The sequence below is a fragment of the Vigna angularis genome, chromosome 8 (genome assembly GCF_016808095.1).
Source record: "Vigna angularis cultivar LongXiaoDou No.4 chromosome 8, ASM1680809v1, whole genome shotgun sequence".
Taxonomy (NCBI): Eukaryota; Viridiplantae; Streptophyta; class Magnoliopsida; order Fabales; family Fabaceae; genus Vigna; species Vigna angularis.
In genome coordinates this window covers 10,279,333-10,305,833 of record NC_068977.1, presented here as the reverse complement: position 1 = coordinate 10,305,833, position 26,501 = coordinate 10,279,333, and the positions used below count along the sequence as shown (strand labels likewise).

General features: G+C 33.5%; 2 protein-coding genes across 7 annotated transcripts; one reads left to right on the top strand and one right to left on the bottom strand.

Annotated features, from left to right (window-relative positions):
* The first annotated feature begins 13,838 nt into the window (after positions 1 to 13,838).
* Positions 13,839 to 21,940, top strand: LOC108344447 (protein FAR1-RELATED SEQUENCE 5). Of its 3 annotated transcripts, XM_052866902.1 has the most exons (4): positions 13,839 to 13,972; positions 16,552 to 19,108; positions 20,000 to 20,078; positions 21,766 to 21,940. In XM_052866902.1, exon 2 carries the CDS (start codon positions 16,556 to 16,558, stop codon positions 18,962 to 18,964), a length of 2,409 nt encoding a protein of 802 aa, XP_052722862.1. In that variant the 5' UTR covers positions 13,839 to 13,972; positions 16,552 to 16,555; the 3' UTR covers positions 18,965 to 19,108; positions 20,000 to 20,078; positions 21,766 to 21,940. The 3 variants fall into 3 exon arrangements, with proteins under 3 accessions (XP_052722862.1, XP_052722863.1, XP_017438380.2); XM_052866903.1 differs by lacking the exon at positions 21,766 to 21,940 and having other exon boundaries at positions 16,552 to 18,504; positions 20,000 to 20,132; XM_017582891.2 differs by lacking the exon at positions 21,766 to 21,940 and having other exon boundaries at positions 20,000 to 20,126.
* LOC108343930 (protein WVD2-like 4) lies at positions 19,808 to 23,579 on the bottom strand. Of its 4 annotated transcripts, none has more exons than XM_017582381.2 (9): positions 23,444 to 23,579; positions 22,559 to 23,134; positions 21,938 to 22,483; positions 21,753 to 21,808; positions 21,563 to 21,640; positions 21,408 to 21,483; positions 21,260 to 21,322; positions 21,051 to 21,164; positions 19,808 to 20,233 (listed from the first exon to the last, which is right to left on the bottom strand). In XM_017582381.2, the coding sequence occupies exons 1-9, from the start codon at positions 23,513 to 23,515 to the stop codon at positions 19,973 to 19,975; spliced, it is 1,842 nt and encodes a 613-aa protein (XP_017437870.1). In that variant the 5' UTR covers positions 23,516 to 23,579; the 3' UTR covers positions 19,808 to 19,972. The 4 variants fall into 4 exon arrangements, with proteins under 4 accessions (XP_017437870.1, XP_017437872.1, XP_052722864.1 ...); XM_017582383.2 differs by having other exon boundaries at positions 19,808 to 20,221; XM_052866904.1 differs by having other exon boundaries at positions 21,408 to 21,477.
* Positions 23,580 to 26,501: the final 2,922 nt, after the last annotated feature.

The window sequence follows — 26,501 nt, the reverse complement described above, 5'->3', positions numbered from 1 at the left end:
ATTATATAAATATAACTTTCGAGGAATACACACTCTCTCATAAACACTAATGTACACGATTTATATAAAGATATTAACTCTGTTAGTTACTTGAGCATCAAATAGTCTTTTGTGGGTGAATCTTCCTCCTATCAACAACAAGGAGATCATTTCCAAACAAAAAGAGCAATCAAACCATCGTTAGGATATTGCCACCTATTCGCAAATTCACACTCAAGATCCCGATAAGATAATTTAGAGCCCACTGTAGGGCCCCGGTAAAATGTTTCCCTAGCCTCACCTCTATATGGTCAACACTCGAAGGTTTGCACAACTCTCCCATAAGATGAAAATCAACTAGGTCGCGACCCTCCATCAACAAGTACAAATGCTTATAAAATAGCATGATGAGCAATGCAGGCAACATGACACCAAGCTTGAGGCCTTGCACACCCACAAGCAAGTTGACCTACAAAAGCTTCGAGAAAGGCTGACTTACCTCGAGAGCAAGAGGTCATCTCTTTAGCATCGCCTTGACCCCTAGGAAGAGATGATAAAGGACCATCTAGAGGAAGCCACATTGGACCTTTGACTAGATTCATGGCTAGGAGAATGGAAGAGGAAGAAGGACTTTAAAGAACTCTACTCTTGTGAAGAATAGTTTATTAGTTCATCTTTCCTTCTTAAGCTTTGTAAATATGTAAATAACTCTTTTTTTTAGGTTTTGTATTTGGGTCAAGGTTAAATTTCATTTGGGCTTGTATTTTAGCCATTTTTTTCTATCAACCTCTACCTTAATCAATTATAAGAAACAACAACATTATCTTTCCTTCTTAAGCTTTGTAAATATGTAAATAACTCTTTTTTTTAGGTTTAGTATTTAGGTCAAGGTTACATTTCATTTGGGCTTGTATTTTAGCCATTTTTTTCGATCAACCTCTACCTTAGATTATAAGAAACCCATAATCGATTAAAGTAGACAACATTATGAAAAAATAGCAATTTTTATGATTTAATTGATTATGAGTTTTAGATAATCAATTAAAACAAACATGTCTTGACAAAAACTACAATTTTGGCTTTTCAACTTGATTCTTGAGTGGGTATGTGAATTAAGTGGTTCTTTGGACTTGCTTGAGTCTCAAGTGACCCATAGGACATAACTTAGAGGCAAAGGTACCTTATGCATGTATCAACACTCTAGAAGGTTCTTGTAACTTTTAGATTCATTATAGTTTCTTTCTTCTTTGTTAAGACTTCAGTCCACTCCTCCTTCTATAAATAGAAGTGCTCAAGCATTGTACATTCAATTTGAAAATAATATAGAGAAATTATGCCAATATTGTAGCTCTTCCTTTCTAATTTCACTAGGATATTTTTCTTCTTGATTCTCCTAACCTTTTTCTTGATGGTTCATCAAACCTCCTTCAAGACACACATCCAACCCACTCTCAAAATCCTATTTCCTTCATATTTACATGCTTTCGCATCCAATGCATCGTCTCCATGGAGTCTCCTTCAACTTGTTGCAATTGGTATGTTTTATTGGAAGAAAATTTTCATTCCGCTCAAGTGACTGCATTAGTTTGGATGAAATGTCAAACTCGTAATGTTAAATTCTCTTATAGTGACTAATACTTATGCCTTTCATTATGCTTAAAATATTTGTGAATTGGTAACTTCTACGTACTTAAGTGTGGGGGCAAGTGATAAAGTTTTCTTATGGCTCAATAAGGGAGGGAGCATATGGGTACATGTTTGAAGACCATAAAATAACACTCTATCTCTGTTTGTAAGGTAATATTTTTCTTTGACACTTTGAGAATCCATAAGCTACATATGGATATGCATATTTTTCTTTTTTATGTTTTGGGTAAGCAATGAATTATGTGCAGGTGTATATGTATTACTCACTCTCAATAACTTTTTTTTTTGTAGTGGTTTATGCTTTTAGATGCTCTGCATCTCTTTTATAAAGAACTACCATATGTTGATCATCTAAAGAAACGATATTGTCTAACATTTCCTATTTTGAATTTTAACAAAAAGCGTCGAACAAAATAAGCGTTTATCAATACAAATAATCTATTAAATAAAGTTTTACAAAAAGCATATATCGTTTAACATACAATGTTTAACAAATAACGTCTAACAAAAGGAAACATCTAAGTGTATGCTTAACAAAATAGTGAAGCTTAAAATTTTTTATATCTAAATAGTATTGAACAAATAATCGTTTAAAAAAAAGAATCATCTAAGAAAAATCGCTAAACGATGTAATAAAACTTACAAAAAGTTTTATAAATTAAGCATTCAACGTGTTATATCGTCTAAAGATCATATATTAAACGCTTTACGTCCTAAACGATATTTCTATCAACAAGTTGACACTTGTCAAAATGTTTTAAACACAGTAATATACCTAAATGATTACTAATGTTTAAAACATTGATTACATGTATAAAAAGTACCTCTTTGTTTGTATCTTTGTTCTCTTTATATGTGTAGATCATGAAAGTAGACCTTTACTCAAATTTGTGCACATGATCAATAATAACTTTAAGAGATAGAAAGACATTTCGGGAATGTTTCCTTAAAGCTTCAAGCTCTATAGAACATAGAAGTTACTTTTGTCAAAGTTCTGATAAAGTACAATAACTTTGCAACGTAGACCTGAGTCTGACTACCTACCTAAACATGCTATGAAGTCTACATGGAAGTCAACTCTCACTCTAACAGATATTTTCTCGAAGAAGGCTATTATAGATGATTACAAGAAGGGAAGATGAGAATAATATATGTGCATATAAATAAGTTTGTTATTACACCGTCTCTCTTTCTCAACATTGTCTAATGCTTTCGTTTAAAGAGAAAATATTTATAAGTCTTTTAGATATACTTTGTATTGAAAACTTATTCTTTCTCTTAGAGTTATCAAATATGTATCTTGTTTGAAAAGCCTTTTTGGTTGTTTGTAAATTTAAAAGTGAATTAAAATATTTGGTGTTTAGCTAAGTTGAGTTAAACAATCTAGTCAAATGACTAATATTAAAACCAAGAGTGGTTGATACTCATTGTTGTAAACCAGGAATGATGAAACTTTTGTAGTCTTTGTTAAAGATTAGTAAAACCACTTAAGAGGTCTTAAGGGAAAATTGGACATAGCAAAGGTGGGAGCGAACTAGTATAAAAATATGTATATTATTATTTTGTGTTATAAATGTTTTCCTAAATATTCTTTTAAACACATAAGCATCTAAAAATTATTGGAGATTGTCTAACCCTTACAAAAGTCATCCAACATTATTTTGTGAAAAGATTTTAAAGCATTATTCAAACCCTCCTTTCCATTCTAATGTTTTTGTGTGTATCATCATATATTTTTGTAAAAGGTTATAACACTCCACAAGTGCTTTGTAATAATTATTTATTAATTCTTTGTTGATGTAAAAACCAGTTATATGATAAAAAAATGTTTCACAAAGTTAATAATAAGATAAAATAGAATTATGGTAAAAGACTATTTTTAAATTTTTGGTTAGGTTTAAAATGTTTATTTATACCTATATATAGAGATACACACCTTCTTTGGTGTACACTTTCATTTTTTTAATTTACTCTTAATAATATAATTCTTAACTTATTTCTTAAAGGTAATTATATAAAATTGTCACGAGTTTCAATTTCAATTTTACTCTCTTTTTTTTTCATTTATTCAACTTATTTTATTTCATCTTATTTCTTTATTTTTACCCTCACTCACATGTACTTCTTATTATTCTCATTGTATTTTTTCTTTTTAAGTAATTTTCCATTTTCTTTTATTTCACATTGTAAGACCCCGGAAAATAACGTACTTTGGAGTGCGCGTGGCAGCTGGAGAACGAGACACCTCAACAGCGTACGTGGCAGCAGCAGGAAGAAGCATTCCAACAGCGGACGCCAGGTGTCACGCTGCATGGAGTCTGGAGTGGGGAACGCAGTGCAGTTGCGTGTCACTCGGAGAGCGCGACAGTTCATTAACGAACGCCAGGTGTCACGACGAGAGGAGTCTGGAAAGCGTTAGTGGAATGCACGTGGCTGACGAGGAGCGGACGTTCGTTCGGCACTGGAAACAAAGCATGCATTCTCAGAAAAACTCATCTCTCGCTCTACACGCACACTCCTCTCATAATTCTGGAGAATTCTTTTCTCTCCTCCTTCTCTCTACGACTCCCCCACCTTTTCTCTAAGATCACCACCGTCTCATCTCCTCCGATCACGATTCCGACACCATAGAAGGACTCCTGGTGACAAGGGCTTCAAGAAGAACCGTTCGGTTTTAGAAGCTGAAGCTGGTGAGTGTCTTCCTTAGTTATTCGTTCTTAGTTTTCCTGAAAAGTTAAGTTTTGGCTGCATGCAAGTGTGTAGTCTAAGTATTTCGTTTTTCCTGTGGCTAGCTTTGTTTTGGAAGAGTCAAGTGACATTGAGGGTAGAAAAACGTTAGTTGGACGAAACCAAAAATCTTGCGTTTAGGATAAGTTGCTTACCAATCCAGGTAAGGGAAGCTTATATATTTAATTTATACTTGCATGTTGTATGATTTGACTTGGATGTATGAAAAGTATGCCGATTTAGCTGTTATGAACGATCACTGATATTGAATATGTTTTCTGTTGTTTGAAATGCATGTTGATTTGGATGCGTATGAAAGGTGTATGATTATAGTATAGTTTGATTTATTAATATAATGAAATCTATATAGTATGAGAATTGATAATGGATATGAATTTTCAAAGTAGGAATCACATGAGAAAGGTTGAGTTAACTTAGTTGAAAATCTGGATATGATAATTTCCCTATGATAAATCACGCTCGTCATCATACGGTCTTATACCGTTCGGTTTCCCTGAAAATTACTTAGAGTAGAATTCTTTCATTTGGGAAGAATTCGATTTGAGAACGAGCGTCCTTATTTCGAATTACTATGTTTGAGCGTTCCGCTCAGCATAGAGATGTCGTATACCTTAAATTGAATAAAACTGAAATAAGTAACGTTCAGTCTTACACCGAACGTTCGTCCTAAATAGCGCTCGGTCTTATACCAAGCGTTCGTCCTAAATAGCGCTCGGTCTTATACCAAGCGTTCGTCCTAAATAGCGCTCGGTCTTATACCAAGCGTTCGTCATAATTGATGCTCGGTCATCTACCTAGCGTTCGTCATAAGTGGTGCTCGTTCGTATTATTGGATACCCACATTGATAAATAGCGTTCGTTCAAAGGACTATAATATTCATCTTCTCTCACGTTCGTTCAATTATTGGCATCGGTCTTCTGTATGCGAATTACTACAAAGATAGTTCTAAATATTCTTGACTCTTCTTTTTACATTGGATCTGGTCTAAGGTCTTCATAACGAAATTTTCTTTAAGTACCACGGTACGTCCAAACGAGTCAGTTCATTTAACTGGCCGAAGCCGATAGTAACGTTCGTTGTATACTTCCCTGTTTATTCCGTACCTTCATCTAGACGTTCGTCCTAATTCTTCAAGAGGACTGAACGTTCGTCATTTTATGCTCTTAAATCTAAAGATGTAAATGATGATGAATTATGATAACTTAAAGTGTGAACACTATATGGAGTGATATTATGATATTGGATTTTGGACGAGCGTTCCAGGGAGGAACGTCTCATATATGTTGAATATTGGATTGGTAAAGTATGACTGTGGGCATGCTAATGCTGGCTTGGTCCATCCTGATATTCCGTGATACTCATCTTCACGTAGAGGAGAGTAGTTCATGTGTGGGAATGGCAGGAGGTCCTTAGTCCATAAGTTAACATGGGCGACGTAAGAACGGACTAACCTCGGGTGGCAGCTGATGTGATTATTACAGTTACTACATCACCCGGGTGCAAGGACGCCGGTAGCTACACAGATTCATACAGTCCGGACGGTCTGTCTAGTATATCTATATATATAAATTTCTATGTTAAGTTACATGTTGTGTGTGAATTGAAATGTTAAATGTATATGTTGATGTATGAATTAAATTATATAAGCTTACCCTTTCGTTTTTCTTGTGTTGTCCATTTGTCTATGTACGTTCGTCCTGTCTTGCAATAATCATCCGTGTGGATGTGAGCAGAAGGCGAGGCCACCTTAGAGAATGTGATCGAAGAAGATAACTTAGTGGAAGTTGAAGTGAAAGCGGAGCAATAGGACGTCCGTCTTTCTTTTTAGTTTTAGACGTTTGCTTTTGAATTGAACGTTCGGTTATAAGTTTTGTAAAATTGTTCGTTATTAGCATTCACTGTTTCCGTCTTGTATATTGTAACTCTGCACTTTAAGCCGTTCGACTTTTAAACTCTGTTAATTATATAAAGACTGCATTGATTTACTGTTAATTGTAATTAATTCTGATTTATGGTAATTACTGTATTTTGGGATGTTACATTAGTGGTATCAGAGCAGTTTTGTTCCTTAAGGAACACTGTAGGTTATGAGCATACTATGCTTGTGCTGTGTGCTCAACGTCCGTTTAATGAATGACTCAAACTCCTTAAAATTTGCTAATGATTGTTTTCGCTACTTCTTAGAGAATTAATGGCACCAATACCTCCTCCTCAAACTCAACCAACCGAGCGTGATGCATCTGATCATAATAGGCTATTATTGGAATCAGTAATAGAAGTGCTTCAACAGCAGAACGCTGCATTAGTGCAACAGATTACGATCGCTTTACAAAGTTTGAAGACGCACGTGCCAGTTCTGAAGTAACCCAAAGACAACTGATGGAGATCCTACAAATCACTAGGAATATTTCTAGAGCGTCCATTTCCTCTGGGAATAAAGAAACCGAGTGGAACTTGGAGAGTTTCCTCCAACATCATCCATCTGGGTTCAATGAGAAGTGTCCCCCTGATGAGGTGGAGAGAGCTAACGTATTAGAGAAGAACGTGACAGAAGTGGAGCAACACATGAAGCAGCAACAGCAGGTAATAAGAGGAACCACATCTTCAAGGAATAATACTAATCCAAGGAGGACAAGGAGGACGCCTTACGCTCGTACTGGATTACCATCTATTTCTAGTGGTTCTCAGGCACAACCTTTGGTTGCTGCCAATTGGTCTGAACAGCAAAGAACCATGAAATGTTTTAAGTGTGGAGGACCACACTTCCGATCGTCGTGTCCTCAACTGGTGGAAGCAAAATATTGCCTTCAATGTGGGGGAAGCGGACATGTCGAGAACGAGTGCAACATGGGAGAACGAGCAGTGTTGGGGCCACCAAATGCTGGAAGAGGTCAACCAGGAAGAGGTGGCTGAGCACAAGTGGGATGAGTATATGTCTTAACGGACGCTGAAGCAACGAGCTCAGGTACGCTCATCACCTGCACTTTCTTGCGGTATGAACTGCCCTACTGTACACTGTTTAATTATTGAGATAAGGAAGTTGTTCGGTCTGATAGTGTATACACCAACAATTGGATTTGTTTTAATATCCGACAGTGAGATAGATGCTTATTATTATATTAGTGAGAGTGTAATTTTCTAGAATTGACTAACTTAGGAGAATACTTCACGAGAACGGTGTGTCGACGTTCGGTTTCTTTTAAGATTAGACCGTTCGGTAGCAAAAAGGTAACCGAACGGTAATAGTAAATGCTTGGACTGGTGAGTCTTCCTGAAGAGGCGCCAAGGCTATCTACTCAGAGTAAGAATTCAGTCTCTTTCACACTTATGCTAAGTGTTAGATTAACATCAGTAACTTTTTACAAATAGCTTTTGCAGAATGGATGGAACCCAAGAATCAGTTAAGAGAGTTGAACGTTTTGTTATGTAGTACGCACGTTTTACTAGCGTACAAGAAGGATGAATCAGAATGAAACATTTGAGAGCATTGCTAGGAATGTTAAGGATAAGAAGAATTGTGCGTGGAATTGTTCAAAGTGTGAATTACTGGATGAGCAAAGTACAAATACTAGGGCGTGTGTAAGCAGTGATAAACTGAGAGTTGGGTTAGTTGAGAGTCTCAGGAAATTAACATTATAAGTGATGATACGAACGTTATTAGGGGCTTCAGTTGGGAGTAGGAAGTGAAGCGTTCGGTAGAACAGATCGAAAGTGAGTAATGAGCAGATTTTGAGTTACGAATGGATGGTGTGTTGAAAATTCAACTAAAAGATTTTTGTCCTTTATAGTGATTTGGGAGATGGATTTTTGTAAGGTCATCACGATCAATTTAGTAGCTGGGTTTATAAGCAGAAGTAACTAGGTTTGTGTGTTATAGTGTAACATGTCAAAATGTAAAGGTAGAACTTTCAAGATCGCACGACAACAGGATAGGGTTACCTAGAACTTAAGCCAATTACCTTTATCGATCGGTCATAAGGTCGAGGTACTATTAGAGTTACTGAGGGTATACTGACCAAGAAATTTTTGCTTTATGATCATCAGTTTGAGGACTTAACGATAATGATGGTTTAACTCCACAGTAGGTAAGTAGATTGATTTCTTAGAATACAAACTGGTAGCAATTCTGGTAGAAATTTTCAATTCATCTCTAGGTTCCGTGCAACCATTGAAGAGTAAGTTGGGCATTCGGTTGAAGAATTATTCAGTTATCATTCTGAAGGAATCGCTCGACGAGTAGATCGATTCTGACGTTCGCATATTTGTACGAACGTCTGCTTTGAATCAATTAGGGGTCAGATGAAGTCTCGTTTTCTCCAATGATCAAGAAAATCAGTTCTCTGCCTAAACCTAATACATTTGATACTCTCTTTCAATCACTCGGGAATTTACCTATACTCACTTCTTCAAACAGTAATTGTCAGTTAGAATAAACTTTTAATTTTATTCATTTTGTTTCTTGTGATTAATCGTTCGGTTATCGTTTGATCATTGTGGCCAAACATTTCAGCGTTCGACTACGAACGAACGTTCGGGTCCTTTGATTGCTCGGTTTCGCTCGTTCTTTAACGTTCGTCATTTATGCCCTTTACTTGGATTTGCTATATATATATATATACTTGTCTTGGTTTTCGATAATCAATTTATTCCGGGATATTCAGATTAATCTTTTATGTTTTTATCTCATCTGTTGCTTTTGTTTATCCGTTTCACACTCTAATCCAATAGTAAAATACTTCTATATTAATTCTTTTCCTCTTGGAAAATTTGTGACTCTTCCTAATAATAATTTCTATAGTTCGGTATTATGTTACCGATCGGTTAACCTTTCAAAGCCAATGTCTCTTTATTTAAAAGTCATCTGCTGGTCCCTTACTTCAGGGTTCTCCTGTAATTTACTATCTTCCCATAAACATTTAATCCTTACCCAAACATAACCGTTCGTTATAGTTGAAACCAGTCAACATTGAAGAATTGCTAAAGACGTGCGTGTGGGACGAAGTCACTTGTCCTAGGAAGCTGCTGCCGAAGGTTCTTGGATTGTAGACACATTGGGACGGTAGCGTATGAAGATATCATTGCCTCCTCAATTACCTAATCATCATTTAGTTTTCACGCAGCACCACTCTGGAAGTATATTGGAGACTCGTCTGATATGCTAGAGCTAGAACACGTTCGTATTTAAGGATACCGATTTGTATAGATCCAACCAGTATGTATTGGAGATACCCCAACCAAGTGTTCAAGAGAAAATCCATCAGATGGGTGAGAGTAGTCTGGAACGAGAAGAATGACGACATTACAAGAGAAGTTGAAGATTTGCAAGCAGGGACAAAGTACCCCGTCTACCCTTTAGTATACCTGGATTTTCGAGGACAAAAATTTTTGTAGTTGGAGGGAATGTAAGACCCCGGAAAATAACGTACTCTGGAGTGCGCGTGGCAGCTGGAGAACGAGACACCTCAACAGCGTACGTGGCAGCAGTAGGAAGAAGCATTCCAACAGCGGACGCCAGGTGTCACGCTGCATGGAGTCTGGAGTGGGGAACGCAATGCAGTTGCGTGTCACTCGGAGAGCGCGACAGTTCATTAACGAACGCCAGGTGTCACGACGAGAGGAGTCTGGAAAGCGTTAGTGGAATGCACGTGGCTGACGAGGAGCGGACGTTCGTTCGGCACTGGAAACAAAGCATGCATTCTCAGAAAAACTCATCTCTCGCTCTACACGCACACTCCTCTCATAATTCTGGAGAATTCTTTTCTCTCCTCCTTCTCTCTACGACTCCCCCACCTTTTCTCTAAGATCACCACCGTCTCATCTCCTCCGATCACGATTCCGACACCATAGAAGGACTCCTGGTGACAAGGGCTTCAAGAAGAACCGTTCGGTTTCAGAAGCTGAAGCTGGTAAGTGTCTTCCTTAGTTATTCGTTCTTAGTTTTCCTGAAAAGTTAAGTTTTGGCTGCATGCAAGTGTGTAGTCTAAGTATTTCGTTTTTCCTGTGGCTAGCTTTGTTTTGGAAGAGTCAAGTGACATTGAGGGTAGAAAAACGTTAGTTGGACGAAACCAAAAATCTTGCGTTTAGGATAAGTTGCTTACCAATCCAGGTAAGGGAAGCTTATATATTTAATTTATACTTGCATGTTGTATGATTTGACTTGGATGTATGAAAAGTATGCCGATTTAGCTGTTATGAACGATCACTGATATTGAATATGTTTTCTGTTGTTTGAAATGCATGTTGATTTGGATGCGTATGAAAGGTGTATGATTATAGTATAGTTTGATTTATTAATATAATGAAATCTATATAGTATGAGAATTGATAATGGATATGAATTTTCAAAGTAGGAATCACATGAGAAAGGTTGAGTTAACTTAGTTGAAAATCTGGATATGATAATTTCCCTATGATAAATCACGCTCGTCATCATACGGTCTTATACCGTTCGGTTTCCCTGAAAATTACTTAGAGTAGAATTCTTTCATTTGGGAAGAATTCGATTTGAGAACGAGCGTCCTTATTTCGAATTACTATGTTTGAGCGTTCCGCTCAGCATAGAGATGTCGTATACCTTAAATTGAATAAAACTGAAATAAGTAACGTTCAGTCTTACACCGAACGTTCGTCCTAAATAGCGCTCGGTCTTATACCAAGCGTTCGTCCTAAATAGCGCTCGGTCTTATACCAAGCGTTCGTCATAATTGATGCTCGGTCATCTACCTAGCGTTCGTCATAAGTGGTGCTCGTTCGTATTATTGGATACCCACATTGATAAATAGCGTTCGTTCAAAGGACTATAATATTCATCTTCTCTCACGTTCGTTCAATTATTGGCATCGGTCTTCTGTATGCGAATTACTACAAAGATAGTTCTAAATATTCTTGACTCTTCTTTTTACATTGGATCTGGTCTAAGGTCTTCATAACGAAATTTTCTTTAAGTACCACGGTACGTCCAAACGAGTCAGTTCATTTAACTGGCCGAAGCCGATAGTAACGTTCGTTGTATACTTCCCTGTTTATTCCGTACCTTCATCTAGACGTTCGTCCTAATTCTTCAAGAGGACTGAACGTTCGTCATTTTATGCTCTTAAATCTAAAGATGTAAATGATGATGAATTATGATAACTTAAAGTGTGAACACTATATGGAGTGATATTATGATATTGGATTTTGGACGAGCGTTCCAGGGAGGAACGTCTCATATATGTTGAATATTGGATTGGTAAAGTATGACTGTGGGCATGCTAATGCTGGCTTGGTCCATCCTGATATTCCGTGATACTCATCTTCACGTAGAGGAGAGTAGTTCATGTGTGGGAATGGCAGGAGGTCCTTAGTCCATAAGTTAACATGGGCGACGTAAGAACGGACTAACCTCGGGTGGCAGCTGATGTGATTATTACAGTTACTACATCACCCGGGTGCAAGGACGCCGGTAGCTACACAGATTCATACAGTCCGGACGGTCTGTCTAGTATATCTATATATATAAATTTCTATGTTAAGTTACATGTTGTGTGTGAATTGAAATGTTAAATGTATATGTTGATGTATGAATTAAATTATATAAGCTTACCCTTTCGTTTTTCTTGTGTTGTCCATTTGTCTATGTACGTTCGTCCTGTCTTGCAATAATCATCCGTGTGGATGTGAGCAGAAGGCGAGGCCACCTTAGAGAATGTGATCGAAGAAGATAACTTAGTGGAAGTTGAAGTGAAAGCGGAGCAGTAGGACGTCCGTCTTTCTTTTTAGTTTTAGACGTTTGCTTTTGAATTGAACGTTCGGTTATAAGTTTTGTAAAATTGTTCGTTATTAGCATTCACTGTTTCCGTCTTGTATATTGTAACTCTGCACTTTAAGCCGTTCGACTTTTAAACTCTGTTAATTATATAAAGACTGCATTAATTTACTGTTAATTGTAATTAATTCTGATTTATGGTAATTACTGTATTTTGGGATGTTACACACATAAACCACAAGTTAAATGTTTTAGTGGGAAGGAACTATTGTGAAATCCATATACAAAAGGCGAAAGACACCTCATTTTACTAAACATTTTAAAACAAAAAACAAAAGATAGAGTGAGTAATTACTATTCGGTGTACTTTCTCATTTTTTATTAAAAGTTTTCTAAAAATTATTTATATTTTATTTAGTAAAACTTTAGAGTTTTTTTATACTTTCAAATTTAAATTAAAAATTTTACATTTTATTTTATTTTTATTTAATAATATTTCTCTGACTCACATTTTTTCAACCTTTACAATTTAGTTAATTTTACTAATTTAAAATTTTTAACCAAAACTTTTAACCTTCTTTATTTTATGTGTTCATAATTTTACCTATCTAAAAATTTGTAGTTGTTTTAGTAATTTTATTAATTACTCATTATTTTTAATTTTTTTAATATCTCATTCTATCATTTATAAATCAAGTTAACTGAATTTGAGAAATTATTTAAAAATACACTCTCACAGAAGGGATGCTGTATTACTAGTACGTATGATTTCTATTATAATTTGTATAACTTAATATGTAAAATAAAAAAAAATATCAATTTGATCTTTAATAAAGAACAAAATTTTGTATATCACACTGATCTCATAATATGATAATCATATATGACATTTCTTTCAATGTAAAGTTAAAATAATTTTTAAATATAAAATATCTATATCAAAAGTTTAATATATTTTTCTATAGTTTAAATTTTATACATTTTTATATTTTTTTTAAAACATTTTTAGCATCTCATCTTATTTTTATAAATTAAATTAACTGAATTTGAGAATTTACATAAACATATTATTTAAAAATCATACACAAACACCAAAATGTCTGAATTTATGCTAATTGATATAATTTCTATTATGATTTATATAATTTTATATATATATATATATATATATATATATATATATATATATATATATATGTATGTATAAAATAAGATATCAATTTTATCGTTAATAATATATGACTGATCGATAATATGATAATCATATATAATTTTTAAATATAAAATATCTATATCTTTCTAAAGTTTAAATTTTATATGACTGATCGATAATATATTTTTCTAAAGTTTAAATTTTATATATCTTTACATTTTTTTTAAACAGTCAATTAATTAGAAATTATACCAAATGTGATAAATTAGAAATAGTAAGAAAAGAGGGTTAAAACTGAGAAATAAGTAGTATAAAAGTTATAAATATATAAATTCTTTTCTCACCAGATAAATATATAAAAAATAGTTTTTAATAATTTTTATAATTTAGTAGCCACACATACTAGAAAAACTGATCTTATAATAGCATAATTATTGATAAATTTAGTATAATTAATTAAATTAATTATTTCTAAGTTTTACAAAGTAATTAATCCAGCCATGTAAAACACTAAACATAAAAATAGAGAATATTCAAACAAGACTCTACATGTGTAATAAGTTTTTCTGAGCTTGTGAACAAGAAACTGAAGAGAGAACAATTGCTCGCTTTCTCCTTTTCGTTTTTTGACGATAACCGCGGGAACTGCTCTGAATTATTTTAAGTCCTATTAATTCCAACTGTTCTTCAAATTCTTTAGGTTAGGTTCCAATCTCTTTCACACTCTCTATGCTTTCTCTTTTATGCATCTTAATTGTTTTTCATCATTAATGCAATTATTAACACAGAAACCAATGCAATTTATTACAGCAATTTGACTTAAGCTCATTTTCAGTGCCATTAATTGAATCTAATTTTCTCTTCTTTGTTCTTTTTCTAATTCTTTTATTTTTTTCTTTCATGCTAATCTTATCCCTATTCAAGTTTGTTTGTGATTGATGATTTTGTTCATTGCTTTGGGTACCCTAAAAGGTTGTTCTCTCACTAGTGCTCACATTTGGTGTGTGTATCTTTAAGCGGTTGATTGAAGTCTTCCATATTTTGTTTTTTATGTGTTTGTGATATGAAATGAACTTAAACAGAGTGTTGAGAGAGTGGGTAGTGCAAGTTTTCAGGACTGCCGTTTGAGTAATATCTTGTTTCCCCAATTGTTTATGATTAATTACCTGAATTAGTAGCCTCTGCTGGGTTGGTTCTTTCATGAATTAAAGTGACTGTTTGTATCATTTTCAACTTCTATTTGTCTATATTTCCTGAATTTTTAATCTTGCAAAGTGAAATATTGTCAAAACATCATTGGATAACGATGCAAAACGGTTTTACTATGATGCAAATTGAACTTTATGACTATGTTTACATTATGGAAAGGGATGATGGAATAACAGTAGTTTGTATTGTTTGGAAGTTTAAATTGCTTGGAATAAAATGGAATCTACCTCATCTCATCCCATTCAATATTGTCCTGCTTCTTAATGTGGGTGGGAGGAGTATACGAGATTGAATGAACTTATTGTTTACTAATCTTCTTATGATGTCATTTATTTCCCAAACAATGAAATGAAAATTTTCCTTCACTTCATTAAATAACCCAATAGATGTTATGAATCAACACTATTTTCAGAGAAAACAAAGTAGAGTAAATCTGAATTTCTCTAATTTCACCAATCACACAACAAAAGATACAAAGGAGCACTCTCCTTCCCATTAGATTATTCTAGTTACAAAACTCAATTCGCTGTCAAACATCCCCCATTTTCTCCTAAACTTCCTATAAAAAAGGGTTCTAGCCTAACGGTTAGCAAACACTAAGATGTAAAAACTACCTTACAACTATATTCTAAGTTATTGTTTTCAAACCTTCTCCTGTAATAAGACCGCAATCTTGTCTTATTGTCAACAACACACTGTATTTGCTTCTGTCTAACATTTGTTGTAATTTTATTTTATTTCATCATTAAATATCCCGATTCAATTGCATTTGTTTCCACCTATTATTAGATTTCCAAATGAAGCATTTAGGTTTTGATACTCAGTATCATGCAACAATCAGGTCTCTATTCCTAATTAAATTAGTACAGAACATTGTTATCAGTTCTAAGACCAATTTGTAGTCATTCTCATTGAGTCTTTGAAGGGCCTAGAATTGAGTTTATATGTTTCAAGCTTAGTGCTTATAATTTATATGCTCCAACTTGAGGGAGAGTGTTAAAATTATAATTGTTTATTGTATTGTACAACTTTTATAGAGCTGTCTTTTAGCTGTATGCACCTTGCATAAGGATATTATGTTATCGCATATAACTTTTCCTTGAAATGTACTATTCTCTTTTTCATATTTATGAAACATACATCAGCTGAGCTGAGTATTTAACTCACCGAATTCTTACCACATCCTAATTCAAGTCATATCAACACGGTCCAATCTGTTAATGAATAACAAATGTCAAAACCCATGTTAAAATTACGTTGTTCCATTTTTTACTTTCCTTTTTTTTTCTCACCGTTTTCCCTCTGGAGAAGAAAAATGTAAAGTGATGTAAATGAACATATGTGCGACCATATGCTGTTTGATTGAATCAAAGGGTTTGAATGAAACCCTGGTTTTCATTGAATCACATCAGCTCTTTGGTGCCATCTCTGACATTCTTTGGTGATGCTCTCTGGTTTTGAGACAACCCATGCCTTCAGCAGCAACATTTACTTCTCTCCCTTTGACAGTGCTCTGTTCTTTATCTGAGACTGAGATTCTTTTGGCCTTTACAGATGTCTTTCATCTTTGTTCTTTGTTGTTTTCTCTTTTGTATGTCTTCCATGTTTGGTGGTCTAAAATTGTCTTTAATTTTAGACGTTTTAAAATTTCTGGCATTTTGTGTATTTATATATTTTATACCTATTTCATCTACAATGTACTATTTTCAACAATTATAATATTTATAACATCTGTTCCACCCTTGGGTTTTCGGGTTTGGGTGCTACTCACTGCTATCCAGGATTCATAACTATGATTTAAAACTTTTCAAGTGTTTTGCCCTCATAACCTGTAGCCTAGAGATTGTATGTCATGTTTTGTTCTGATCTAATTTGAAATTTTGTATTTGGATACCTTCAAAGTTACAGTAGATACCCCAAAACCAGCTGCTTCCCATTAAATTAAAATTGGTTTTTTCTCACCTCTTCACAACCTAAACACACTATTAATGTGTGTGTTTCGCAGTCTGTCTTGGGATCTGCTGTAGTATTTCCCCTTACTTGTTTTCCTTGTGTATATTTTGAACACAGGTTGATGGAGGGTACCGAACCTGATATAGAAAGGCATCCCCTGGAAGATGCAGAAAATGAATGTCCAATATCTGCCGAGGTGGTTTTGGGGCAAGAGAGTCAAACTAGGAACCCCTGTGATTCTTCTGTAGAAGACACTATTAAGGTCATTGACACTGAGAATGAGTGTACACGTCCAAATGTTTGTGCTGTTGACCATAGTCATATTAAAATTAATGATGAATGCCAGACATCAAATATTTTCCATGATGACAAATTTCATATTGATAATGTCAGTAGTGGAGAGTTGTGCGAGAACCCCTGTCCGAGTACTGAAGTGAAAAATGAGAACGAAATATATGTGGCTCCAAAGATTGGTATGGAGTTTGAATCAGAAGATAATGCTTACAAATGTTATAGCATGTATGCTGTCCTGAAAGGTTTTAGCATAAGAAAGGATTTTGTCAACAAAAGTAGGATAAATGGTGCAGTGGTATCCAGAAGATACACCTGCCACAGACAGGGTTATCGGCCAAACAAAAATGGTACATACTTGAGGAAATTTCAGCAGGAAACAAGAACTGGTTGCTTGGCACACATGACTATTGCTCGTCAGCCGAATGGAAAATTTCAGGTCACTCATTTTGAAACTGAGCACAATCATGAGTTTGTAAAACCCTGTACTGCTCATATGTTACCATCACAGAAAAAATTGAGTTTTGCTCAAGCTATTGAAGCAAACTTAACTGTATCCGGGTTGGATGAGACACCAAAACTGGGAATGGGATTCGACTCAGACAAGCATGCATATGAATTTTATAATACATATGCTGGACGAGTAGGTTTCAGTGTAAGAAAAGATTATGTAAATAGGAGTAAAATTGATGGTGCTGTGGCATCTCGACGATTTACTTGCTTCAGAGAAGGTTTTCGGCAGAAAGACAAACAAGATATGAATACAAAGAAACCTCGGAAGGATACTAGAATTGGATGTTTGGCCCAAATGGTTATTTCTCGCCAACCTGATGGTATGTATTATGTTACTCACTTTGAGGAAAAGCATAATCATGAACTTGTTGCTGCATGTAGAGTGCACATGTTAAGATCACAACAAAAGGGGTTAACTGCTACTCAAATTGAAAAGAACATAGTGGATGGATCCAACGTGCTGCCTACATCAACCTCTGAAACCAATTGCAAGGCTCGTCTGGATTATGATCCCGTGAACCATGAATATAAACTACCTTTCAAATGTTCTAGCAAAGTGGAGGGAGAAATTGAAAAGATTAAGCTTCACTTCCAAATCAAGCAAAGAAAGAATCATTCTTTCTTTTACGCATTCCAGTTTGATGCTGATGATCAAATAACTAATATATTTTGGGCTGATACAAAGATGATTATAGCTTACACTGATTTTGGTGATGTTGTTTGTTTTGATAGCAGTTATAAATACTATAAGGACTCCTGGCCATTTGTTCCATTCCTTGGTATAAATAATCACCAGCAAATGACTATCTTTGGGGTTGCACTTCTTCAGAATGAATCTGTAGAATCTTTGAAGTGGCTGTTTATAGTTTTCCTTGAGGCAATGTCTGGAAGAAAGCCAAAGACGATACTTACAGATCTAGATGTTGTAACTGCTGAAGCAATCAATGTCATACTACCCCAAACAAATCATCGAGTTTGTGTATGGCATGTCTATCAAGATGCCCTCAAGCATCTGAGTCATGTTTCTGCTGGATCTGATTCTTTTGTAAATGATTTAAGAAGCTGCCTTTTTCATCACGAGGAGGAGGATTATTTTGTTAATGAATGGAATACTCTCCTGGACAAATATAATCTTTGGGAAAATGAATGGTTGCAACAAATATTTGGAAGTAGACATCGATGGGCTATAGCATATGGAAGACAATATTTTTGTGCTGACATAGAAAGCATGCTACTGAGACAAAATCTTACTGGCAACCTGAAAAGGTACCTAAAGCATGACTCCGACATTCTTCCACTTTTCAAGTATCTTGTTAAGCTTGTTACTGATTGGCACTACAAGGAATTAGAAGCCAATTATGACATGAACCAGCGTATGCCACCGTTGCTGGGGGATATCATTACGTTAAAGCATGCAAGAGCTCCATACACACCAAAGATATTTGAGTTATTTCAGAAAGAATATGAAGCATGTTTGAATCTAGTGATAAAGCATTGCACTGAAAATGGATCATTTTATAATTATAAAGTTAGCGTATATGAACATGCACGGGAGTATTCTGTTACATTTGATTCTTCTGATGAGACAATCAGTTGTAGCTGTATGAAATTTGAGTACGTGGGGATATTATGCTGCCATGCATTAAAAGTTCTTGACTATGTGAACATAAGGATTGTTCCATCTCGGTACATATTAAAGAGATGGACAAAAGATGCTAGAGTTTGACCTCCGAACTTTATGGACAAAATTTTAAATTGTAAATTGAAGGGTTTATATTAGCCAAGGGTGCCGTTTTGTAACCATGGTAGAACAGGCAGCCTATGTAAAGTATTAGTCTTATCTGACAGATGTAGAACATCTTCCTGAAAGGTTAGTTTCTAAGTCAAAGAACTAATTCAGAAACACACCCTCTGATTTTGAAATAAGCAAATAAGTTTCCATAAATGATTGGTCTCAAATAATTCACTGTATTTAATGATATTATTATCTGCACAATATCCTTCATTTAATTTAGGCTTCATTTATATGTATATCAAATTTTATGTATATCAAATTTCATTGAAGAGAAGTTTAGGGAAAAGGGGTGGTTTTTAAACGTGGTTGAGGTTAGTAGAAATAAATAATGTAAACTAACTTTCTTAATTGACATAAATATTTTTTCTCTTATTTATATTTGAGACTATAGTGCACACCATACATGATCATGCATATTTCTTGATAAATTGTTACAACAAATTTGCTGCACAATTTTGTAAAAAAATAGTTTTTTCAAGAATTTAATCAAAACAGGGCCATTATTTATTTTGTCCATTTTGTTACTGAGAATTGGCGACTGTCGGCATATCCTTCCTTTGGTGATTATTTCTTGATTATTTCTTGATTATAAACTAATTTGCCATTCCAGTTATATGATTCTCATTTAGTATTTTTATTTCTAATATTTCTAATATTAGAGCAGGAAGATTTAGCTACACAGCTTGAGTGTGACTTCTACAAAACTTTTAATACATTTTAAAATAATGAATTGCTCAACAATTGTGAGGGTGGAAATAGAAAAAGGAATACATGTCAGAAGAACAGTAATGACCGATGTTGCTATATACCAGGAGTGCAACAAGGGTCATACTTATGATCATTAGGTCTAAACTAACTTGATACAATACAATCCCATCATCATACATTTACAAGTCTGCACTAATCTTTCCTCCCATGGTTAATTTGCAATGAACGTGGTTAATATTTGTAGTTTCTAGAATGCAGGTATCCATGCTGAATATTTGGTGATGCATTCTCATGAGTTGGAATTATGTGGGAAGTTGAAGTTAGAGGATGAGTCAAGGTGCGACCACTCTTTCCCTGCAAATGCTTAGTGCCATTGGTTTTCAATATTGGTCTGTTGGGAGGAAAATAAGTTTTGCTTTCTGCCATTGTGGGAGTGGGTTTCCTTCCATCCTTAGGTATTTCAGAACGTGTCAGCTGGTCCTGAAAGGCAACCTTTGAAATTTTAGCTATTAGTAAAGTAATCAGAAAGTTCTAAGGAAAAGTTTTAAAGAAAGTTTTGTAAATTTAACGGATTTTAATTTCATTAAGAAAATTTGTTGTTTTCATTGTTAAAAAATTTGAGATAGTCTTTGAGATATATGAATTGTAATTTTAGTACTTATAAAATGTAGTCTTTTTTCTTCATCTTTCTGAACTTTTAAATCACTATTTATAATTCTTGATAAATAAATAACAATTATTTTATAGATATTCAGAATTTTTTGAAATATCTTAGGCTGAAATTATATTATAATATTAGTATTTACTATTGGGAATAGTCATATAATACTAGTGTCATACTAGAGTCAAAAAGTAGTGATTTCTAAAGTTAGAGGAATAAAAAAAATACACTGAAATTAAAACTCATTTATTTTATAGGACTATAAGGTATTTAAGCAAAAGAATAAATATATAAGAGAGAACTGCCAAAGGAGTAGGTAAGATTACTGAAAATTTGCTCACCAATAACATGGATTTGGATTTATCTGGTCTTGAAAATCTTCATTGTTTTTATCTTTTATTTTTACATCTAATTATGAAAACGACAAATAAACACTGTTTTAATTTCGAAAGTTTGCATAGCAGTTAAAACAAAGTATATATTTTATTTTTGAAGAAAACAAAAGTGTGTAGGAAACAGAGAAAACAGTAACCAAAGTAAAAACAATATATTGCCTTAAATAAAAAAATCACCCCTAACCCTAGAATTCTCTGCATTGTCCTGAAATGCAAATGGTCATTGTAATTGTTAACAATTTCAGAAAAATACCTTTTTTGTCTCACTCTTCGATATTTTCCTTTCCTTATAAAAATCAGGTAGTGGCCTTGCTTTGAAGCAAAAGCTTTGGCGTAGTTTTCTAATAATCTCAGTCTCTGTTTTGTCCTGCAAATAAGAGGATTGGGTATAATTAATTGACTTAAGGTAACATAATTCTCACAACAATGTTTCGATTAGTATTAGTTTTACTCGTCACCCACCTTGTGTTTGGTCTGCAACTGCACTTTTTGTGCTTCATTAGCATTGAATTTTTCTTCGAGTTTCTAAAATTGATGAAGATAAGTACTTTAATATCCAAAGTCTCAAAATCAGCTGAATATAAGAGAAAAATAAGGTTATTAGTTTTGCCTTCTTTCTTCTGGCAGCCCTTTCTTCTGTCCTCAAGCTGAAAGGGGATGATATAAGTGGAGACTTCATTCTGTTTCTGCATGCAAATAATACATTATTAGACCTTCCCAATCAATAACTTAGGAAACAAAAGCCTCCAAGTGGAGATAACTTACTCTCCAGAAAGAAAGCTCCATTTAGGGCCACCCGTATGGCTGCGTGGTGCTGAAGATAAATCAAGAGGTGTTTTGTTCCTAAAATTTTACAAATTTGCATACTCAATAAAGGATGCCAAACAGCTAGAAAAAACTGAAATTAAACAGTTTCACATTAGAATTATAATTAAACATGTTAAAAATCATGTACCTTTTCTTTTCAGTTAATGGGGTCAATGAAGAATGCTTTTGAATCTCCTTGGAAGCCTGCAATTGGAAAATGACTCACTTTAGCATCCTTGACAGACATTGCAACATGAATGAGCATGACAAAATGAAAGTAGGAGGCTTGGAATTGGGTGAAAATTTCAAAAGAAGCAAAAATGGCTGAAATACCATAGTTGGAGTTCTTATAGGAGTCAAGTTATCCTTTGAAGCCCTGGAAGGACCAGCACCAGCTCTGGTACTTTCAAACTTTCTCATGACTGATGCAGTCAACCTATTAAGTTCCCTAATGGGTGTAAAGTTAACTGATCTTGGAGTAGATCTCTTTTTATCTACAGTGCTTAATCCAACAGGCATATTGTTCACTGGTGTAACAATATTATCTCTTCTGAAAGAAATAGCAGCAGTGGACTTAATAGGTGTAGCGGTGAACTTGGAAGGTCTATTAATTGGTGAAGCAATGTTATCTCTTTTGAAAGAAGTAGCTGCTGTGGGTTTAACAGGTGTAGTGGTGAACTTGGAGGTTCCATTTGCAGGTTTTATGCTCATTGGTGAAACAATGTTTTCTTTTTTGTAAGGGATAGCAGCTGTGGACTTGACAGGTGTAGAGGTGAACTTGGAGGTTCCATTAACCTTTGATGACAACTTGAAGGAAGAAACTGGGGGTTTCTTCCTGCCCACATCAGCCAAAACTTCCTGATCAGAGATAGAGACCTGCTGCAATAACAAGTCAGTGTTATGACCTCAAAATTTCAAAAGAAAAAGATTCCAGGAAATTAATTAACATATAACCTTTACTAGTGGTGTCAAAATTGGTGTTACAGTTACATTTTTCTCCCTCTGTGCATCATCAAGATCTTCAAGCTGGTTTTGCAATTCAACCTCCATTGAATTTCCTACAACAGCAACTTCTTCCATCACTGCCTCAGTTCCCTCTACCTTGACACTTTCAGGTGTAACAGTCAAAACCTTTGCATCTTGCTCTACCTCGATAACCATTTCAGAATTTGGACTTGTTTGTGAATTATGAGTGACAGTGTCATTGTCATTTTGATGACTGACAGTGTCATTGTCATTTGGATGAGTGACATTGTCATTGTCATTTACTCCCTCTTCTGGTCCAGTGGCATTGTTTTGTGCCCCTTTGTTTGCCTGCTCAAGCAATGCAGCAGCCTTCTGAGCAGCAAGTTTCTTGTAGTGAGCTTCAAAGAAAGCCTTCTTCTGTGCAACAGAACCAGGTCTTGAGTACCTCTCTGCTTCCTCCACATAGCGGTTGTGGGAGAAACTAGACCACTTCTCCCATGCCAGGGACTCTGACATGAACCTCCCAAACGAAATCGACTGCCCAAGTGCATGAATTGGGTTGTTCTGAAACGCACAAGTTTCACAGTTTTTTCAAGATCAACCTTCATTCAACATAGAAAAGAAAAATCTCCTCTTGATTAATTGCACCCAACAACAGACCAAAATACAAAGCTTCAATCAATTATAACCCAACTCACAACCCTTTTGAAAATGCAATATTTTTTTTCTTTCATTCTACTGTATCACGCAGTGCATTCATGCCCAAGTAAAAGAGTATGAAAAAGATTTAAAAAATATGGAAGTTATTTGAGGGAATTAAGAATCCAACAATGCATATTCCGGAAAACAGAAGTGAGTGCTGCATGAACTGACCTCGTTGGCTTCATTGGAAATGCCTGAAGCATAGCAGAACGGTTGCTGCATGAGACAAGTCGAGTCTCCCATGTTTCACTGCAACGTCCAAACCTCAAAAGATCCAAACTTTACTGCATTATTATTATGATTCCCTTTGTTAGTATTAGCATTATTAGTATTAGTGTTATATATTTTTTATGTATGTGACCGTTTGTTTGTGGGTACATTCAAATTTGAAATTCAAATCAGAAAGCATGGTTGGTTGTGTTGGAAAGCAGACAACTTTAACATATTATAAAAAGTGAAGTGTGCTGCAATCTTCAATCTTTTAGTTTCCAGACTGTGGGGCCCACTCAAAGGTGTTTGCAAGAAGAGGAGCCTCGCACTTTTAATGATAATGTCTAAAATGAGATTAATTTCATTTTATTATTTTTGTTATGATTGTTGTAAAAGTTAAGTTAAAATTTACAAATGATAGTGTTTTAAGTTTTTTTACTAATCTAACACAGTGAAAAAATAGGTAAAATCTGGTCCAAGATTGTTATAGGGAAGAATTAAAAGTTATATTTCTATTACTAATGATATATAATTATATTTTAGTGTAAAGTTTATTTCAATTGCATAAAATTAATTGTTTATTGTATATATTTTTAACTATTAGTTCAAATTTATTAAAAACTGTGTGTGTTTGGATTTAAGCTTAATTCTCCAAAATCAAGTTGAAATAAATAATAGTTATAATGGGATTTGATTTTATATTTGAGAATTCGTTGAGTCTGAATACGGTTTAGAGTTTTTAATCTGTTCAAATTGAAGCAAGGATTTATAACTTTTAATTTTTATATGAATTTGACATGAAAATGAAAGAAAGCGACATTCAAAACTTGAATCCAAATCAACGGTAACTTTAGAATTGATTTTTTTTATATGATTAATTTTAGAATTGATTTTTTTTATATGATTAATTTTAGAATTGATTTATGGTTAAAACAATTGTAAGTAACTTTTACGTTTTTGGAAAAATGATGTATTAAGTTTTATTGTTAACTTGCTTTTGAGAGTAAGAATCAATCGTTCATTTTACTTAAAAAATAAATTTGATTAAAATGAAGATCGCAAAATAAATTTCATTCAAAATTAATTTAGCAAATGGTCATCCAAACATCTAAAATTTAAGTTCCTCAATTTTATGACGAATCTACTAAATACCTCTAAATTAAAACTTTAATTTAACTATTCAAAATTTAACAAAAAATGTTTTCAACATCTTAAAATATACCACGTTCAAAAAAAAGTAACGAAAACAAACTTCTTTTATCGTTATTGGCGTTTGAATTAAAAATGGAACTTTTGAAAATTTTGAAACAAAATAAAATTTTCAAATAAATTTATTTGACACTAAATTTGTATACTAATTTTTTTTTATATCCTTTCATGTGGAACAAATCTTTCTTTTGTATTTTTTTAATATTGAAACAAGTCTCCTTATAATTAAACATTTGAAGTATTGTTGATTTTAACTTGCTTTTAAATTATGCGAAACTTTTGGACATTCATTATCATATAAAAAATGAGTAATTTGTTAGTATGTAATTCTTTTTTTCTTAATTGTTTGAATTTGGTGAAACTTCAATTCGTATTGATATTTGTTTTGTTGAACCCGAGAAGCTATTCCATTGACATGTTGGTAGCAGTGGGAAGAAACAAGAATGAGTGAAGGAGAAGACCTAACAGGTTGAACAACCAGTGGTTGCAACATTACCCAACGTTGGTAATGTCAAAATTAAAGTGTGTTATATAACTGGAATGTCTATGTCAAAATGAAAAAAAAATTATTTTTATTTAATTCAATTTTATAAAATTTGTATTTAATTATATTGTAATCTATGTTTTATTTTTAGTTATTTTGAGATGTCTAACACACTTTCTTATGATAAATATATATATATATATATATATATATATATATATATATATATATATATATATATATATATATATATATATATATATATATATATATATATTTAGTATAATTACTAAACTAGATATTTGTAGGCAGCTCATAATACAATAGATAAAAAATAATAAATTTTATTATAATAGATTCAGATAAGTCTGACACTATTTAAAAAAATATTTTAAATCTAATTTAATTTTATAAAATCAACTAATAAAACGAATAAAAACACTTTTCAAACTTTATACCGAACATCTCTTTATATATATATATATATATATATATATATATATATATATATATATATATATATATATATATATATATATATATATAAACCTTTTTAATTTTAGTATACTTTATATATTTCTCACCTAAAAATATTCTACATTTATCTTGCGATATCAAAAATATTTTATGAAGATATATTATTAAAGAAGAGATTTAAACTACTTATATATAATAAATTTATTATATTTTAAATTAATGTAAAGATTTTAACATCATCTGAGAATAAACTTTTAAAATTTTACCTTTTGAGTGAATTAACTAAAACCCTAACATAGTTTGAGTTACCTAAAAAAACAGTTAAAAGACATTGATAATTTAGGTGCAAATAAATAAATAAAAGGATGTTTCATAAAGCTGAAAAAAGAAGAAGGAAGAATCACATGATGTAATAATGGCAGTGACTGTAACTGAATTATGAAAGGGCACGTGCCCGTTTCCCAACGTTATAGATGATTATGCACGAATCACATGAGGTGAGTCCCATGTGAGCGTAAGTGGGACTTAACGAAGAAAAAGAGAACTATATGCATATATTAATAAATATATTTATTTTTATTTAATAAGTATTTTTATTTTTATGTTTGTTAATTTTATTTAAAATTATCTCAATTTTTGTAATTTTTGTTTAATTTCATCATTTTCTCTTATAATATCTAAATACATATTGTTTACGTGAACCATTTGTGAATGATGTGGTTGTCACATCATCTCATCTTTTTTCTAACATCATTCACTCGTCTCATCATCGATTACCAAACTTTCTTTCCTATTATTACGTTCCTACAACACACTATCATTTTCTTCCTCATACTACATATTCGTACC

Bases quoted from the DNA above. Each gene is read 5' to 3' on its own strand.
- LOC108344447 (XM_052866902.1), top strand. From the start codon at position 16,556: ATGGAGGGTACCGAACCTGATATAGAAAGGCATCCCCTGGAAGATGCA.
- LOC108343930 (XM_017582381.2), bottom strand. From the start codon at position 23,515: ATGGGAGACTCGACTTGTCTCATGCAGCAACCGTTCTGCTATGCTTCA. The intron at 21,809-21,937 runs GTATTTCAGCCA...TTCCAATTGCAG, and splicing joins CTATAAGAACTCCAACTATG to GCTTCCAAGGAGATTCAAAA. The intron at 21,641-21,752 runs GTACATGATTTT...GTAAAATTTTAG, and splicing joins CCATTAACTGAAAAGAAAAG to GAACAAAACACCTCTTGATT.